Below are 16828 nucleotides of genomic sequence, written 5' to 3'. Positions count from 1 at the left end.
CTGCTCTTCTGCTGTAAGGGGATGATTGAGGGCATCATGGTCATACTCTTCTTCTGGCTCCTGGTGCAGGTCCTTTTCACCAAACAACTGGAAGGTATGGTCTTAGAGGATAGGTTGGTGTTTTTTGTGTCCAAAACCATACACACATGCACATACTTACATTATTAGTTGGCGTACTGTTTGTTTTCAATGTACATGTGGTCATGTGATTTAACAGTACTGTGATATGAAACATTGGGTCTATGCTTTCAGGAAAATGAGGAAAAATGCTATATGTTCTGTTTTATGTAGTCAAAGTTTCTAAATTGCTGCCATCTGATTAATCTTATTATTCTCTTTTATGTCTACAGTTCACCTCCAGATTCTTCTTCTGGTCGGCCTGATAGTCTTTTGCCTGAGTTTGGTCTTGGGATGTATTGTGTGCTGGAGGACAAGTCAGATTTGTGCAATGAAAGACAAAGATCCTTTGACATCAGCAACAGCTCCGACTGAGCTTGTTACCTTTGCCCAGAACCCGCCTCCATCAGCAGCGACTACAGCATCCAGGCAGCAATATGAGGAGCTTGAGGGGGACACAGTGGAGTACCCCTCCACTTTCACCAGCTCTGCCCCTTCGGAGAGTGAATTTGCCTCTCTGACATCATTCTCTAAACGAGCTCGAGCTGAGGCTGAACAGAAGGCGCAGCCAAAGTCTTATTTTTCGCTGCGCCGCCTCAGCACGCCACCACTAACATCACCCCTTTATAAACCCATTGATCACAGTCATGCTTCTCTGCCGACATTTCCTAATATGGGTCTGTTGTCCAAAACGTGTAAGGCTCTGCAGAGGCGCTGCATGGTGACGGGAGATAAAATATCTTATGATGAACACAGCAGGCTCACCAGCCCCAGTGCTGTCTCTCCTTCAATGCCTGAAGAACCGATCCCACTGGCTCCACTGAACTATAGCTCCAGTGCCAGTTGCCAAATGCAAATATCACCAAAACCCTGCCTCCATTTCACTATGGCCTTCTCTCCGGAGCAGCAAACCCTGGCAGTCACTGTCCTGAACCTCACTGGGATGCCCCACAGACTAGAGGATGTGTCTGTGTTGGGCAGCCTGCCGCCCATGTACCCCTGTCCCATACAGGCATCTGGCCAGAGCATGCTCAGTCCTGAGATCCACAGTCTGGTGCTGCTTTTGAAGGTGAGCTCTGTGAAGGAGCTCCAGAAGTGTGTCCTGAGAATAGCCGTATACACGCGGGAAGTTCCCAGCGCGAGAGGCACCACGCTGGGCGAACTGGAGGTCGCATGTGGAGGAAGAGACTGGAGGGCAGAGCATCCATTTCACCTCACAAAAGAGCTTAACACAAACAAGTGGATTTCATAAAAGATATCGGTGTATTGAATTAACATATGTGAGCCGTGTTGACTTTATTTTTAACCCACATGGAGGTATGGACAGTTTAACCCGTTGGGAGGCCCCAAGGCAAAAATCTGCCGCTGGGCCCATTTTGGTCCCTCCTTTGATCACTTTTACGACTTCATTTTAAAAACCAGATGTGTGACCAGCGAGTTGGTAATCCAGTTGAAAGGTTACCAGTTGAAAATAGCTGCTGAAAAAAAAACACAAAGGAGAACACGTGGAGACATATTTTGTTTTAAATTATTTAGCTTTTGTTTTGGTTTTTGCTGTTTTTGTGTTGAAAATGGACATGTGGTGTCTGTGGTCAGGACCATTACACTTTTTCCCCCTTCATTTTCTGTTCATTGAGGTTTCCCCCTCTGCTCTTTGACTGCAGAGTCTGACCTCACAGGATGCACTGATGTGTAAGGGGCTTAGCTGTCCTCCACAAATCTTCTTTTTGCTTCAGTATCAGACTCTGGCCCATCGCATCAAAGCCACGGTCCTCAGAGCACATAACTTATTCAACCTCGTTCACACATTGGCAGCAACAGGTAAAACTAGTGTGTAATGTCACTTGAATATGAAAGAATATGTATTTGAGTTGGAGATCCCATTAGGACATTATGTATAGAGGCATTATGGAAGCATGCATGGGCAAAACCTAGTTTTTGTCTTTCAGGGGCAGAGGTAAAGTAATTCCCTATGTTTGCTTTTAATGTTTAGGGGATTAAATGATGTCTTACAGAACTTCAATGCAGCAGGAGATCATCCCTTTTTTTAATGACATTGTTGTTTAATCCCTCACTTTTCACAATCCTCAGGAAAATGTTCCAATCTCCTCTGGATCTCTGATCTGACAGATCTAATCTTTGTTTGCATTAGCCTGTAAGGCATTACTTTTATTGCAGACAAGAGCCATTAGATGTTATGCTATCTGTTCTGTGTACATTCTTGGATAATCTGTTTTTGTTTTATATCAGATTCAAAAAATATTTGTTCATGCAAAGTGCATTTCTAGGGCAGGAGCAATATATGTAATTTAGCTCCATGTTTTACTTGATCATACTTTATCGTAGTAGAAAACGTGTGGACAGTAAAAACATCTTTGCTTTCATTGGACTGTGTGTGTGTGTGTGTGTGTGTGTGTGTGTGTGTGTGTGTGTGTGTGTGTGTGTGTTATTGACCCATAACTAATGCATACACTCCGGTGGATTAGAAAGTGCTGGTCTAGAACTGTGAGGTCGGCAGCTTTTTATACAGCAAGAAAAGAAAGATTTGACTTAAAACTAACAAAAAGGTATCTTTTGCTTTTTCATATGCCGACTCAAATCAATGAATTGAATTCTTATGATCTCATAATCATACAATATAGGGTTGTCCTGCCATGAACTGTTTAAAATGTAGTTTTCTAGTTTTATAACATTGTGGGGAACCTTCTCTTTCAAGCTAGCATTTGAATCTTCATGAATGAGGTTTTATTCTACATTCAATTTGATCATGTTTATATACCTGTGCACAGAATACCAGGTGCTGATCAATCTGCATCATCAGGACTTGTGATCGGCTGCAGAAAAACTGAAGGAGGGTCCCGTGATGTGTGGAATACTTCTGTCCTTTTTGACCTGCCTCCAGGAGACATTTGTCAGTTGCCCCTCATGCTCGAGTTCATCATCATGCAGGTAGAAATTGTTTTGGTAGCTTGCAGTCATAGCAAAAAATGCATTTCTGTTGATGTATTTATCATGTAACCCTGCAAATGTCACATTCCTGCACAAATTCAGGTCCTCTCAGAAGGTAAAAATATTGGTCGAGTCCTCATCGGAGCTGAGGGTGCAGATGCAGGACGTGCTCACTGGAGGGACATGTGCAGTCTGAAGGTGGAGCTGGCTCACTGTACAACCAGAGGCTCGACAAGATCCGACAGGTGTGTGGTAAAAAACTGTTCATGACCAGTGCACCTGACGTACTAACAAAAATAACGTACTAACAAAATAAGTTATAATAGGTCAACTTTGCCATGAAGTGTACACTTTGTGTATCAAATGATGCGTTCATTGACGGATATGTGGGAACTCTTGACAATAGCCTTCATTCAATATTCATCAACCTGATAATCCTACTATGGAAAGGTACTGTAAGTGCATACCATGACCTTTGTAATGTAAATTATGTGTGTGAAACAGAATTTATAAATGCATCTTTTACAATTTTGGTGATCTTGTCATTAATTTGAACACGTAATACACACATGTACTTCCGATGCTAACGTCACATGATGTTCATAATACAATAGAAACACACATGTTTCTATTGTGAAGTGAATGTTAATATTTTGTCCACCTTTGTTTTTAAATCTGGGATGTGTTGTTGTTTGACTTTTTTTTCAACATGCTCATTGGATTTTGGATTTGGCTCCATAGCGCTCCACCGTGTATCCCATTGTTGAAGAGCAACATCCTTTTGTAAAACATACATAAACTCTCATGGGAGTCTGTAATGATTACTATATTAGATCATATAGAAACACATCAGGTCATAAATGAACACAAACTTTAGCCAAACAGAGCTTATTGACTTTTATTAATTTTTTTTATCAGAGCTAAAAGCACCCACCATGTCTAAACTGTTGAAGTAAAGTTCTTAATTTAATTTAAGTAAAAGGTTACAAGGCACCATGTCGACTGGTGCATCACTCTGTGTATGTATTGCAGTAAATAGCGACTTTTGCCAAATGCAGGAACACATCATTCGTCCTCTCCCTCCTCGTCATCTTCATCAGGGCTACTTATATCTATAAGCTGAGCCATGAATATGCCGTCAGGATAGCAGGATGGGGATATTTTCTGCCGCAGGTCAATGTCATCTGAACAGTGACGAGATGTGTCCGATGGTTTCTTTGCAGTAGGAGGGCAGTCCTGAATTGATTGCTTGCACGTTAGTGAGGCTAAATCAGAAAACATGGGGGGTGAAATAAATACACAAAGATTAATATGATAAAATGTCATATCAGTATTTTAGCATATTTAGAAGTTAGAAAGCCACAAAAAGAAGAAGAGAAATGAATTGAGATCAGGGACTTATCCACCAATAAAGTATCTTGTTATCCACATGATTTAGTCAGTTTGGGTATTGGTGGATATGTCCCTGTCTGAGATAAAGACATGACTCCCATATTTTCCCCAAAGGCTCCAAACCATAAACATGGGACAGATGACAGCACAGGTCTACAGTGACTACTACACTGATTCATTTTCACCTTGCTGCAGATTCTCATTTTTTGCCTTCAGATGACAGATTTTTGCACTCAAAGATGACATCTGGCAGAGGAGAGAACAGTTTCAAATCTCTCATTTCATCTTTATATTGTGTGACGAGACCTCCTTTAGAGATCTTTTTAAATAAATGCTTTTCGGAGTCGACTTTTGTCACATCTCTTTTCAATTAGCAGCTAAAAAAGAAATTCAAAAGAGGGAGAGATAGCTTTTAGTGTAAAGTGCAACTTGCTGTTTAACATTTAGACCTTGTCTGTAATACTTGCCATTCATTTTTTTAGAAGCATTAAATACCAAGTTCAGAATGGCTTTGATAGAGAGTTTATCATGTCTAGATGTTACTGACCCGTTCTCATCTCTGATCTCATGTACAGTGATGTACTGTAACTCTTTCCTATCCTCTTATCCTTGAGTCAGATGTTCCAGTTGACCGGTTCACCCCTCAGCTTCAAATATGATTATTTACAGAGTAGAAATAGTCATAATGTGAGATTATAGCTGAACTACGTTTTACATGCTGACACACCACCCTGTGTGCTGTTTGCTCTTTAATTCCCAGTCGATGGGATTAGTGCAGACCCGTGTGTGTAATGAAGGAATGTCTGGGTAGGTCTGCTAATTTTGTGATATAATCTGTGTGCTATGATTATGCCATCAATGATATTTATTTGCATCCATTGCAGTTGCTAATATTTTATTTATGAAACATACAGTGAGGTAAATATAGATGGTCTTTTGAGTGGTGCGTGGCTGTTGGTTTTAATGTTTATGTTTTAGTCATTTAGCTGTGGCATATAAAGCTTCTTCAGACTGTTTGTTTGTGGAGTTTCGACTTGGCAACCATGCCACTTGGTGTCATTTCAAGCATTTACAACCTGTAAGCTTTGGTTGGGGGAGTTTTCCTCGGCATGAGCTTCTTCTTCCTGCTTTCCCTCCTCGCCTGTTGGCCAGTCACTGCCCTCCTCGTCTTCCTCAAACACCGGCATCAAACCAGAGCTCTGCTGCCAAATCTTCCTGTCCACTGGATTCTGAGGGGGGGAAACAGAAGATATTTTTGCACATATTCACATTAGTAAAATATATTTTTTAAATCTCTAGCAGTATATGTCGGAGCTGAGATGTTCCTTACCCTCACAACTTTAGATGTTTGGGACCAGTCTTGAGGTGAAGAGGCTCCAGTCTGACCTGCTGCTGATCTGTTGTGAGCCTCCTTTCCTTCTTGCCCCTTAAACAGACTCTTTAACTACAAATATGATAAAGATACATGATATATTTCTCTTGCAATGCATTTACAACAGGTATGAAACAACTCTAAAAAGCCTACAGGAAAATGCCAGTGTGAGGAAGTAATGTTTACTTCGGCCCCTAACATGTCAGAATGTTGAAATTTGCTTATTAGCTGTGGTAAACGTGCAGTACCACAGAGTACAAATATATCAGACAACATCATAATATTTGTATGTATATCAAAAGTAAAAGTTGCCATTATAGCAGAATATGACATTTCTGAATAATTGATGTTATGTTATTCCTAAATATTGATGCATTTATGTGTACATCACAATAGTGCTGCTATACTAAAGGTGGGGATTTTAATTGCTTTTTTTTTTTTTTTACTTCTGGTTAGTTTGTAAATTTGAACAGTCATAAAAGTATCCTCATACAACGGTTCACATAATATCCATCCATCTAATAATTATTGTGATATTTTGGTCTGAACCAAAGTAGTGGACCAACAGGCGGGCATTACCATCCTTAGAGCTGCTGTATTAAAAGAAAACCTGAAATCGTGTTGGTATCAAGCAGTATGTACCTGCTCAGTGACCATCCTCCTCTGCTGGTCTGTATCTACATTCATTTTATCCTTCCTGCCTTCAACAGATGGTTTCTCATCTTTAACCTGGAGATGAGAAGTCATTTATCATGTGCATCACAACCAGGAGGAGGCCATATTTAGAGGTCTTGTTTTAAACAACTGTACCGAGTAAAGCTGCCCCAGGGTTTGAAGCTTCTGGACTGCCTGTGCTTCCTCCTGCTGCAGCTGGTTCGTCCTCCTGCTGCTCTCTGAAAAAATATGGAGGAAGAAGTTTCAGAGCTGAGTCAGGGAGAAAAATCAACGCACTATCTTCAGCTACTTTTTTAAACCTGTGTCAAACCTTCCGGCTGGCCACTCAGTGAGTCTGTGGTTGAGACATCTACTTGGCCGCCATCATTTTTGTCATCTTTGCAGGCCTTTTTCATGAGCGTTCATGGGAAACAGACACGATAAAGAAAGAGGACATGTGCTGGTTAATCCCACATTTAGCACACAGGCTGGATCACAGTTGGTTAAGCACCAATATATGACTGATTTGAGTCATATATTAATAAGACTGCATGTGTTGGGTGTATTGCAACTATACCTTGAGGGCAGAAATCTTAAGTTGAGCCTCATTTTTTCCCATCTCTCTCAGCCTTTCTAGACGCTTCAAAGCCTCTTCCCTATAATAGTAACAATTAAAACCTGTCCACCATCACCTCTTAGTCTTTGAAACAACAAGTCATTCATACATTTTTCAAAGAAAGCTTACTTTCCGCTCAGCTGCTTCTCTCTTTCTGCTAGTTTTTGCTTCAGACTTTGAACTTCATTGCTCCATACCTATTGACCATTAAAGTTTACTGTCAGCACTACATACACAAAATAAGGTCAAATTCAGTTCAGTGAGACCGGAACATCTTGTTACCTCAGGGGCTTTGTTTTGGCTGCCGTGGGAGTCGGATGGCGGCTCCCATAACAAAGAGGATTGTGATAAGCTGATGAAGTGTACACGATAAAGAGAAAGATCACAGAATTTCATTTTGAGTATTTTGCTGATGGGGCATTTTGAAAATGAAAATCTCATCAAAATCCACTCACATTGTCTGTGTCTCTGTGTCCTCAGTTTGTACTGAGGCTTCACTGCCTGCAAATACAAGGTCACAGCACTTTAACACCCCCTTGTGGTTAAGATTAAAAAATACATATGCTACGCTTAGTTGAGAATACAGGAGCCACAGACTGCTTAGAAAGAAATACATGTACCTTTATCTTTATATCTGTGAAGCAGAGCCGGACTACTTCTCCTCTCCAGCTCTCGTTTGCATGCATCGAGCTCAAACTTTAGGGGTGAGTCTGATTTCTTCTGTTAAAAAACATATAGTTAAATAACCCCCTTTGCCAGATGTACAGCCCCTGCTGAAAGTAGTAGAAGTTGAAAGTAGATTTTTTAATAATTTTTAATCGAGATGCATCCAAATGAATGATGTAGAATATAGTTATTTTTAACGATGGTCTTACTTCATTCCTGGAGTTGTTCCTTTTGAGTTCCTCTAGCTCCTCCTGTGTGGACTGCAGTGTCAAAGCAACCTTTTGCCATTTCTCTGCCCAGTGTGAGGCCGCAGCTTTTAGCTCCTTGATGCTCTGGACTCTCGCTGCATCTTGTTTCTGATGTTCTTCCTCTTGAAGGTGTAGCTTCTTACTCTTCTCGAGGACCTCGGCCTCCAAACACTGGCACCGATCCTGCAGTTTGTGTTTCTCTAATTCCAAAACTTCCACAGATTCCCTGGATAATTGTTCAGTTTCAGTATAGACAAGGTAATTATACTCTATCATAATTCTGGCTTTTTTCAAATATCGAAGAATAGTGCTTGTTCAACATCTCACCTAAGCTTGCAGCACTTTTTTTTCTCATCGTCACCTTCATACATTTTACTCAATAGTTCTTCCTTTTCTCTGATCAGCTGAGATCGTTCTGCCTCCACAGCTGTGATCTGTTTGGAGCTGGCGACCCTCTCTGCCGTTGCCTCCTGTAGCTGAGACTGTGATGTTGTCAGTTCCTGCTTAATCTTTTCCAGCTCACATGTCAGCTTTTCATTTGCCTGGTGTAACAACACAACAGGGATCATTAACAAAGAATTCAGAAAATGTTCAAATGTTTAAAGATGTCAACGTCAAGTTTTTAACCTCTCTGAGAGCTTTGTTTTCTCCCTTCATCGTAACAGTTTCCTGATCCTGTTTGTTGTTATGAGGCTCAATGTCACAACCCTCTGAACTGTGTTGGGCCATCTGCAGCTGTGACTCCAGGACCTGGGCCCTCTGGTGCAGAGCTGCTTTCTCCTATGCAAAAATAAGCTGTTGATGATGCCAATACATTATATTTAGATTGTTGGTCTGATATTGTAGTTTATGATTATATAAAATACCTTGATCAAGTGATTTTTGTCTGACAAAGCCCCTGTCAACTTGGTCTTCAGTTCTTTTACATTATCCTCCAGCTTAAGCACTTGAGTCGACAAGATGGCTTTATCCTGAGAAGATTTAAATACTATTTAAACATTTTAAATATACCGGTAGGAGAAGGCAACGCCAAGTCAGAGACGGGAAACTGACCAGGCACGCTCGACTGATCTTGTTGTTAGCTTCACTCAGCTGTTCTTGCACTTCAGAGTGATTCTGTCTTCTTTGATTCATTTCCTCTATTTGATTCAACAGCATCCTCTGTGTCTAAGTACACAAAAGAAAAGCCAGAGCATGTAAGTATGAAGCAATAAGAAAATGGAAATACAACAGACAATTGCAGTGCACTTTGTGATTGTGTCGAAAGAGAATCAACAGTACATTTCCCATATATATTTTTTTAAACTAACCGCTGTAGAAGTCTGGAGTTTCTGAAGAGCCTGATTTTGTTCTTCTTCATGTGTCTTTGCCCTCATCTCTGCATCTCTCAGAGCCGCTCTCAGCTTGCACAGCTCTGTGTCAACCTTCTGCCTCTTCTGAATTTATGTGTAAGAGCAATGTTTGGCAAATAAATACAAAGAATAACACATTATTTACAACACTAATCTAATTTTCTTCAATAGAAAGTTTACACACCTGTTCATTAAAGTCTTCCTGACTCATTGGTAATGTCTCGGTTGGTTGATCTTTGCTTCCTTTCTCCAAATTACACCTCATTTTCATGAGGTCCTTCTCCAGCTGTATGACCCTTGGGAGTGAATTTTACAGGTAGGGACTTGCAATCTTTTCTTAACTCTTTCAAATTCTCTGTTCCATGTCTTTTGCTGCACTTACTTTTCATAAAGCTCTCCACGTTGCCGGCCCTTTTCAAACTGGGATAATTTAGCTGCCTCCTTCTCCTGCTCAAGAGCACCCATTGTTTCTGACAGCTGTTTTGAAAAATATAAAGATGCTGTGCTCAGATGAAACACTTATCAAACCCTTATTCATCATATAATAGCTCATACTTTTAGTTTACATAGACATTTAAAATGACCTCTTTCTTTAAACATACCTTATGTTTCATGTCAAGCAGTTGTGCAGTAGTTATGTTATAGTTCAGCTGTGAATTTCTGGTCCTCAGCTGGTCCAGCTGAGTGTCTAACCGCTCGTGAGCATCCTGCAGCCATTGCACCCCTCCTGCTTGTCGAAAGCTACTTTCACCCCGGGCAGCCCTTAATTCAGCCCCTGGAGATGGAGGAAAGGGTCGAGTAGCACCCTCAGGCGCCAGATGGGACAATGACTGCCACTTCCTCAGACTTGGGTCATTCTGTCTGAAGCCACCGGTGCTCCCAGATGTACTAGAATACAGAACGTTGATCAGTCAGAACATCTTTCACCACCTTGGTTTGACAATGAATATACGACTAAGACATTACATCTATCAATCCCCCCTGACCTCGTGTTGACGTTGGACAGAAACCCTGTCCCAGAGACAGTTGCCATACCACACCATGCTGAGGTCTAAGAAAGAAAAACACAAAACATTTACACTTCGATCAACATGTTCTACCAGAAAAAAATTACCATATTGGGCCTTACCTGAGCGGTAAAGCGTGATTTGGTGTCCCACATATCGAGGTCCGAGGTGGGGGGAAATGGACTTGAACTTCTGTATGAGGGTCTGAACATATTGGAGCGTCGTCTTAGATCTGAGTTATCTCTTCCCTTTGTATGAGAGAGGTTACAGTCCTCATCTGCCCACGTGTCCGCCCAAGCTTCAGGGAGAGGTTTTCACACAAAGGTGACAGCTTGAGCTGTTTGGCTATTCTTGGATCATGTGTCTTAATGTTTCCACTGTTTGCTTGATGATAAACAACTAGTTTTAACACTCATTGGTTATTACAAGGTGTTTGTGATCTACAGATGTATTTTCTCTTATCATTGGTTAACCACATCTTTGCCATTGTACATGTATGTCTGCAGACTAGAGAAGTGTATTGTCAAACTGTACCGTGGTGCAGAAATCCTTTGTTCTCCACACTCTGCTTGTAAGACTCACACAGTTTTGCTTGCAAGCTTTCCCATAGTAACCCATGTACACAGGAGGCAGTGGGGTGGGTGTGTCGTGTGCTCACACTCCTGGGATAGTCTCCACATGATATCACTCAATCTGCTGACTGGTTGTTAGGAACATCTCACAAACAGTAATCATAACATTGCTTAGCCTGAATCTGATTAATTATTTATTACAGTGAATGTGTCTGGATGAATTATTATTTACTTTGGGGAAACAGAAAGAAAAAGTGTATTTTTAGAATGCTCTCAGGTGAAAAGGTTTTTTAAAGGGAAAGTAAGCATGTGATGAATTGTCAAATAGTACCGTGGCTTTACATGTTAAAACTCTACAGCTCTGTGTGAAATATTACATGCAACTGATTGAATTAGAAAATGTTTCTTTGCATGGGCCAGTCAGACCATTATTCAGCTCTATCTCACAAGAATATTGCTCATCTCAATGAATGGTCAAAAAAGTTATATGGTTTACACGTGACTTTATATTTTTTAAATCAAACAAAACAAAAGTGTAAGCGTTTACAATAAAATGCATTTGGAGAATAGAAAAAGCAGTATTTAAGATTTCGAAAATGTTCATGTTGATAAACATCTTCAGCGTTTTTTAAAAGTATTTTTTGGGGGGATAAAGAGATATATATATTTCTGGTCTACACTTAAAGGCAGTAGGTGACGGTAATGCACCTTTTCTGCATGCCATCCGCCTAAAACCAAAAAAAAAAGAAGACAACTTCACCGTTGAGCTCTTATTGTGAAAAACGCCTTGTGTCGGAAGCCGGAAGCAGTCATTTTGAAGCGAGCGGCATCATCCTTTGACCATTCAATAAGCTAAAAGCTAGCAGTTTGAAGGAGCTACGGTTTTTCTTTCAGCATTTAATTTGACATTTCATTCATTAGAGTACTTGGGAAGTGTGTTACGCGTCAACTCTAAAAAGGTACAACACTTAACCTCTTATCTTTAATCAAATACAGCGTTTGCACCTTGGAATTAACGCTAAATAACAGGCCGACGCTAATGCTAGTCAATTAGCATAACTTCGAGTAACACCACGCAAATTTAATTTCTGACGTCCTGCTGCCAGAAAGTTAGCCTATTATTTTAACAGAACGTGTGTTTTGTGTTTTTTTTTTTTTATCTGACAAGTAACGGGAAATCACAACTTCTGTTCTTCAACGTTGTACAGTCATGGCAGCGGATTGGTTGGGTAGTTTGGTGTCAATTAACTGTGGGCCAACACTGGGCGTCTATCAAGGAGAAGTGGTGTCTGTGGACCAGTCCAGCCAAACCATCTCCTTACGGCAGCCTTTCCATAATGGAGTCAAGTGCCCTGTTCCCGAAGTCACATTCAGGTAAAAACTTTTCTTTCTCTTTAAATGTTTTTTATGAATTGGGCTGATTGACAACCATCGTTTTTTTGTGTGTTACTAAATATAGTATTCTACCCTTTTTTTGTCCTGTAGTGCCATCGACATAAAGGAACTCAAGATTTTAGATGCCCGAAATGGCAATGCTAGGAACAGCTCTTTCGCAACTACAAAGGCAGGCAGTGCTCCAGTTACAGTGCCAAAGGGTGATCCCAGGCCTGTGGAGAAACTTAACTCTCCTCAGCACTGCTCCAAAAGCTACGGAGAGCGTCACCTGGACATACCTGGCCAGCCAAAAGCATTTCGTAGAAGACACAACTCCTGTAAGTGCAATGTAGTACAGCTTGATTAGATGATATTGTTGTCGATGTGTTGAATACTGTGTTGAGTTGCTGTGTATTTTACCTATCAGGGTCATCCAGTAGTCGAGGGGCAAACCAAGTGACACCGAAGAAGAACGGAGTGAAGAATGGTCAGATGAAGCACAGAGACGACGAGTGTTTTGGAGATTGCACAGACGACGGACTGGATACAGACTTTGATTTTGAAGGAAACTTGGCTCTGTTTAACAAAGCAGCCGTCTTCTCAGAAATCGATATATCAGAGCGCCGTAATGGTGCGAGGTCACGTGGAACTCCTCAAGATCAGACACCCACACGGTACCGTCATGATGAAAACATCCTAGAGACCAAACCTGTTGTGTACAGACAGATTACTGTACCGCTGCCTGGAGCCAAAGAGTACTGCACCGGTAAGTTGTTAATGAGCAAATGGTAGTTATCTATAGTACATTGTTTTTATTTTTTATATATACATACATACATACATACATACATACATACATACACATATACTCACACACTTTTTACATTTTTTTTCCCCTTACAGATTCTGGGCTTGTTGTGCCCAGTATATCCTATGAACTACACCAGCGTCTGTTGTCAGTCGCTGAGCGCCATGGTCTCTCACTTGAGCGAAGACTTGAGATGACGGGAGTGTGTGCAAGTCAGATGGCACTTACTTTGCTGGGTGGGCCCAACAGGTAAGCATGCAGTGATGGTTTGTAAGCACAGATGAGAACAGTTGTAGGTAAATGAAAAGCAACTTAGTTTATTTTTAATTTTTCTTCCAGATTCACTCCCAAAAATTTGCACCAGCGTCCCACAGTTGCTCTGCTGTGTGGGCCTCATGTTCAGGGTGCTCAGGGTATCAGCTGTGGTCGTCACCTGGCCAATCATGAAGTGGAGGTCATCTTGTTTATGCCCAATTTTGTTAAGATGCTGGACTCGGTCACAAGTGGGCTCACACTCTTTAACAAAACTGGTGGAAAACAAGTGTCAAGTATCAAAGGTGGGCATATTGTTCTGCTTATAATTTCCTCAGTTTTTTAAATATTTTGCCCTTGAGTTATGTTTTTTTTTTCTTCTACACAGATCTTCCAGACACTCCCGTGGACTTAATCATAAACTGCCTGGACTGCCACGAGAACACATTCCTGATGGATCAACCTTGGTACCGAGCAGCTGCAGACTGGGCTAACCAGAACCGAGCACCAGTGCTCAGCTTGGACCCTCCTGGTAGTGGAAAGGGACAGGCAGTTGAGGCCAAGTGGTCCCTTTCTCTCTGCCTCCCCCTTCCCTTGGCTGAGGGGGCTGGCAGGGTTTACCTGTGTGACATTGGTATTCCTCACCAGGTGTTCCAGGAAGTGGGAATCAAGTACATTTCTCCTTTTGGCTGCAAATTTGTCATCCCCTTGCACTCTGCATAATAGGACGAGTGGTAAACAAGACACCTCTGTGACCACACACGAGGTTGTGGCGCCTTATATTCCAGAGTTTATCCATTTAAGTTTCTAACGCTGTAATATGTGAATGGGACCACTATTTTGTGCATTAGTTCTACAAGAAATAAGCTCTATGGGTGGGATAGGGAAGAGCTTTATTGAAAAAGTAAATGTGTCGACCATCAGAGCCTTTAGCTATCATGTAGATACCATTTTATTTACATGATACTAAAAGATATTTGGAACATAGATTTTTTTTTAAAAAACGCATCTGAAGTGTAAAAAATAATGCCACATAGTATTAAGTAGTTTTAGATTGAATATGACTGACTTAACATGGACACATTTCTGAATGTCACTAATCTAACCTCATTCCAAAGTTATCTAGTGAATAAATGGAGATCTACCATATAATACATGCAAAGGAGATATTATTACATTAATCTGGATGAGACAACATAAATCCATCTACCATTGGCGCTAACATTGTTAATGACTTGGCCTTACGTTCTGCCATACTCAACAGCCCTCTGTAACTGTCGTCTGTTTGGGATTTTAAATCCATTGAAGAAAATGTGGAATATTTGTCATTTGAGTAATGTTGCATTTTCAATCTAAGTCAGTGTTGAATGGAGCAGTTTTTTGTGTTCATGTTGCCTTGATGAGGGTGTTGATAGGATGACACAGCTTGCAAATCCTCAAGCAATTTAGCTTTTTTGGAGGAACAGTTTGCTAATTAGATGTGATAATATAGTCATTATGTGAGCCTCTGCTCCACTAGCTTCTGTTAGTCAATGCAATCTGTCATTGGTCGGATGAAACAGTCGGCATCCATCGACAGCAGTTTCATGGAGTTAGACCTTTTGTTAAACAAAACATTTTTTGTGCGCATACCGACTCCATGTAAAACTTTTTACATGGAACTACAGATTTCATGTAGAAACTACACGCATGGATCTGTATGGATTGGTTTAGTCCATGTCCGTAAAATGTAAAGGGCTCATAGGAAATGGTGTTTGTTGAATGCCGCTAAAAATGAGTGTATATATAAAACCGATATTAGATTGTTTTTTTAAAAAACACTTGTCGAAACCCATGAGGCGAGCCACACGACACACTGACTGTTCCAAAAATATATTGTTTCTTTTTGGAGATGTAATCGATGTCAATGAGAGAAGTTTTCCTGGGAACAAAACCTGGATGTTTCATTTTTTGCTTTGGCTCTTTATTGTAACTGTTAAAGGACCATACCAGTGCGTTTGCAAGTTTGAGTTCCTTATTACAAATCATTTGTTTAATTTTACATTTGCATTTTTTTAAAAATATTTTTCTATTGGTTTCCAAATACTACTGTGTAGTGTTAAAACCAAATCCTTCATAGTGAACAAAGTCTACGGTAGTGAAATATTTGTTGTGTGGTAAGATTTAAAAAAAACACCACATTACACTTTTTGCAATGGATTATTTTTTTAAGTGTCCTTGTAGATTTTCATGTTGTATGGAAAGAATAGAGGCCAACAGATGCCTGGAAGATGTATAAGTCTACATTTATAAAACACAGTATTATGTTTTTCAGTTGGAAGTGATTTGTAATTAATGGCGGTATGGTCCTTTTAAGTTTCAAACCACCGTGGCGTTTACATTTCAGCTTTTCTTTTATTAAAGTTGAGTTTTATAAAGCAAAAATGCTCTATTTAGAATGTGAATGTGTTTTCTGGGCGACTTTTCTTGATCTAAATTCACAATGATCCAGATGCAACTAACTGTACTGAGTACTCTCTTTGAGCCAAATATATTGGGTTTTGTATTTTTTGCCACGAATCGCAAAAGATAGAGTGGTATTTCTAAAGTATAGACTGTGAAATATGATGCATTAAGAGCTGCTTGATTTGTGCTGCCTCACGTCCTGGACTGAGGTGATGTTTGTGTCTAATGCTACATCTAGTTGACAATGAAAATCGAAAGTCAAACCCTTTGCTCGTTCTTTGACATGATCACATTCATTTTGCAATGTGTCCAGAGCAGAGACGGTTTTATTAAGTTAACTGGACCTGCTGATTGTGTACAGCAACATCAACATGTTGTGATGTAATGCTGTGTTTATACACTGAGTTCACACGTGCACATTAACTTGCACAGGGTTCATATGCTAATTCAGTTTAAATTACCTTCATGCTCAAAGGGTTTGTCCTTTCTCCAACATTCCTCCGGCCTGATGTGTTATGTCTCATCTGTTGAGACAAGTCTGGCTTGGAAACAGCAGCCAGCGATACTGAACAGGATGATGTTATATTGTCTTTGACCGCCAGGGGGCCATTAAACCACAGGTCTGACGGCTCTTCCTTATTCTGTTGCAATGGCAGCTTTATGTACTATTTCCTCTTACAAACATGCTTTTTTTCCCTACGAAATGTCATCAGTCCGAAACCATGAGGGGATCTGGGGTGTTTGACGGAAAGGCATCTGTTCTTGAATGAAGTAACTTTGCTTAAACGCCGGTTACGCTTCTTGAGATGTAGTTTACATGTTTCAAATTCTCAGATCTGCACTGGTTGTTGAGTCCATGCGAGACTAGTTTGCAGTTCGGAAAGAAACAGCCAGTGGGAGGTTGTGTCTAGACTGGACAACCGTTTCCTTTCGGGAGCGAAGTTCACTGTCTTGTGCAAAAGATACTGTGTCATGTCTGCAGACCAAGTCAATAAACAAATAAA

At 40.6% G+C, this 16828-nt stretch overlaps 2 protein-coding genes across 4 annotated transcripts; one reads left to right on the top strand and one right to left on the bottom strand.

Moving 5' to 3' along the window:
* Positions 1-4068: 4068 nt before the first annotated feature.
* Positions 4069-8333, bottom strand: LOC137804522 (uncharacterized). 2 transcript variants are annotated; one of them, XM_068603811.1, is made up of 12 exons: positions 7976-8333; positions 7721-7820; positions 7556-7601; positions 7383-7452; positions 7230-7297; positions 7062-7140; positions 6816-6891; positions 6641-6723; positions 6473-6559; positions 5789-5902; positions 5535-5687; positions 4069-4331 (listed from the first exon to the last, which is right to left on the bottom strand). In XM_068603811.1, the coding sequence occupies exons 1-12, from the start codon at positions 8288-8290 to the stop codon at positions 4323-4325; spliced, it is 1200 nt and encodes a 399-aa protein (XP_068459912.1). In that variant the 5' UTR covers positions 8291-8333; the 3' UTR covers positions 4069-4322. The 2 variants fall into 2 exon arrangements, with proteins under 2 accessions (XP_068459912.1, XP_068459911.1); XM_068603810.1 differs by lacking the exon at positions 4069-4331 and having other exon boundaries at positions 5396-5687.
* Positions 8334-11771: 3438 nt separating this feature from the next.
* Positions 11772-16808, top strand: edc3 (enhancer of mRNA decapping 3 homolog (S. cerevisiae)). 2 transcript variants are annotated; one of them, XM_068603997.1, is made up of 7 exons: positions 11772-11904; positions 12154-12319; positions 12431-12657; positions 12747-13085; positions 13223-13376; positions 13467-13684; positions 13768-16808. In XM_068603997.1, the coding sequence occupies exons 2-7, from the start codon at positions 12156-12158 to the stop codon at positions 14100-14102; spliced, it is 1437 nt and encodes a 478-aa protein (XP_068460098.1). In that variant the 5' UTR covers positions 11772-11904; positions 12154-12155; the 3' UTR covers positions 14103-16808. The 2 variants fall into 2 exon arrangements, with proteins under 2 accessions (XP_068460098.1, XP_068460100.1); XM_068603999.1 differs by having other exon boundaries at positions 11778-11904; positions 12114-12319.
* Positions 16809-16828: the final 20 nt, after the last annotated feature.

The sequence above is a fragment of the Clinocottus analis genome, unplaced genomic scaffold, assembly GCF_023055335.1.
Source record: "Clinocottus analis isolate CAN_PGR_092001 unplaced genomic scaffold, fCliAna1.0.p SCAF_6, whole genome shotgun sequence".
NCBI classification, from domain to species: Eukaryota; Metazoa; Chordata; class Actinopteri; order Perciformes; family Cottidae; genus Clinocottus; species Clinocottus analis.
Note: the sequence above shows the minus strand (reverse complement) of the source record. Positions and strands in the feature narration are given on the sequence as shown.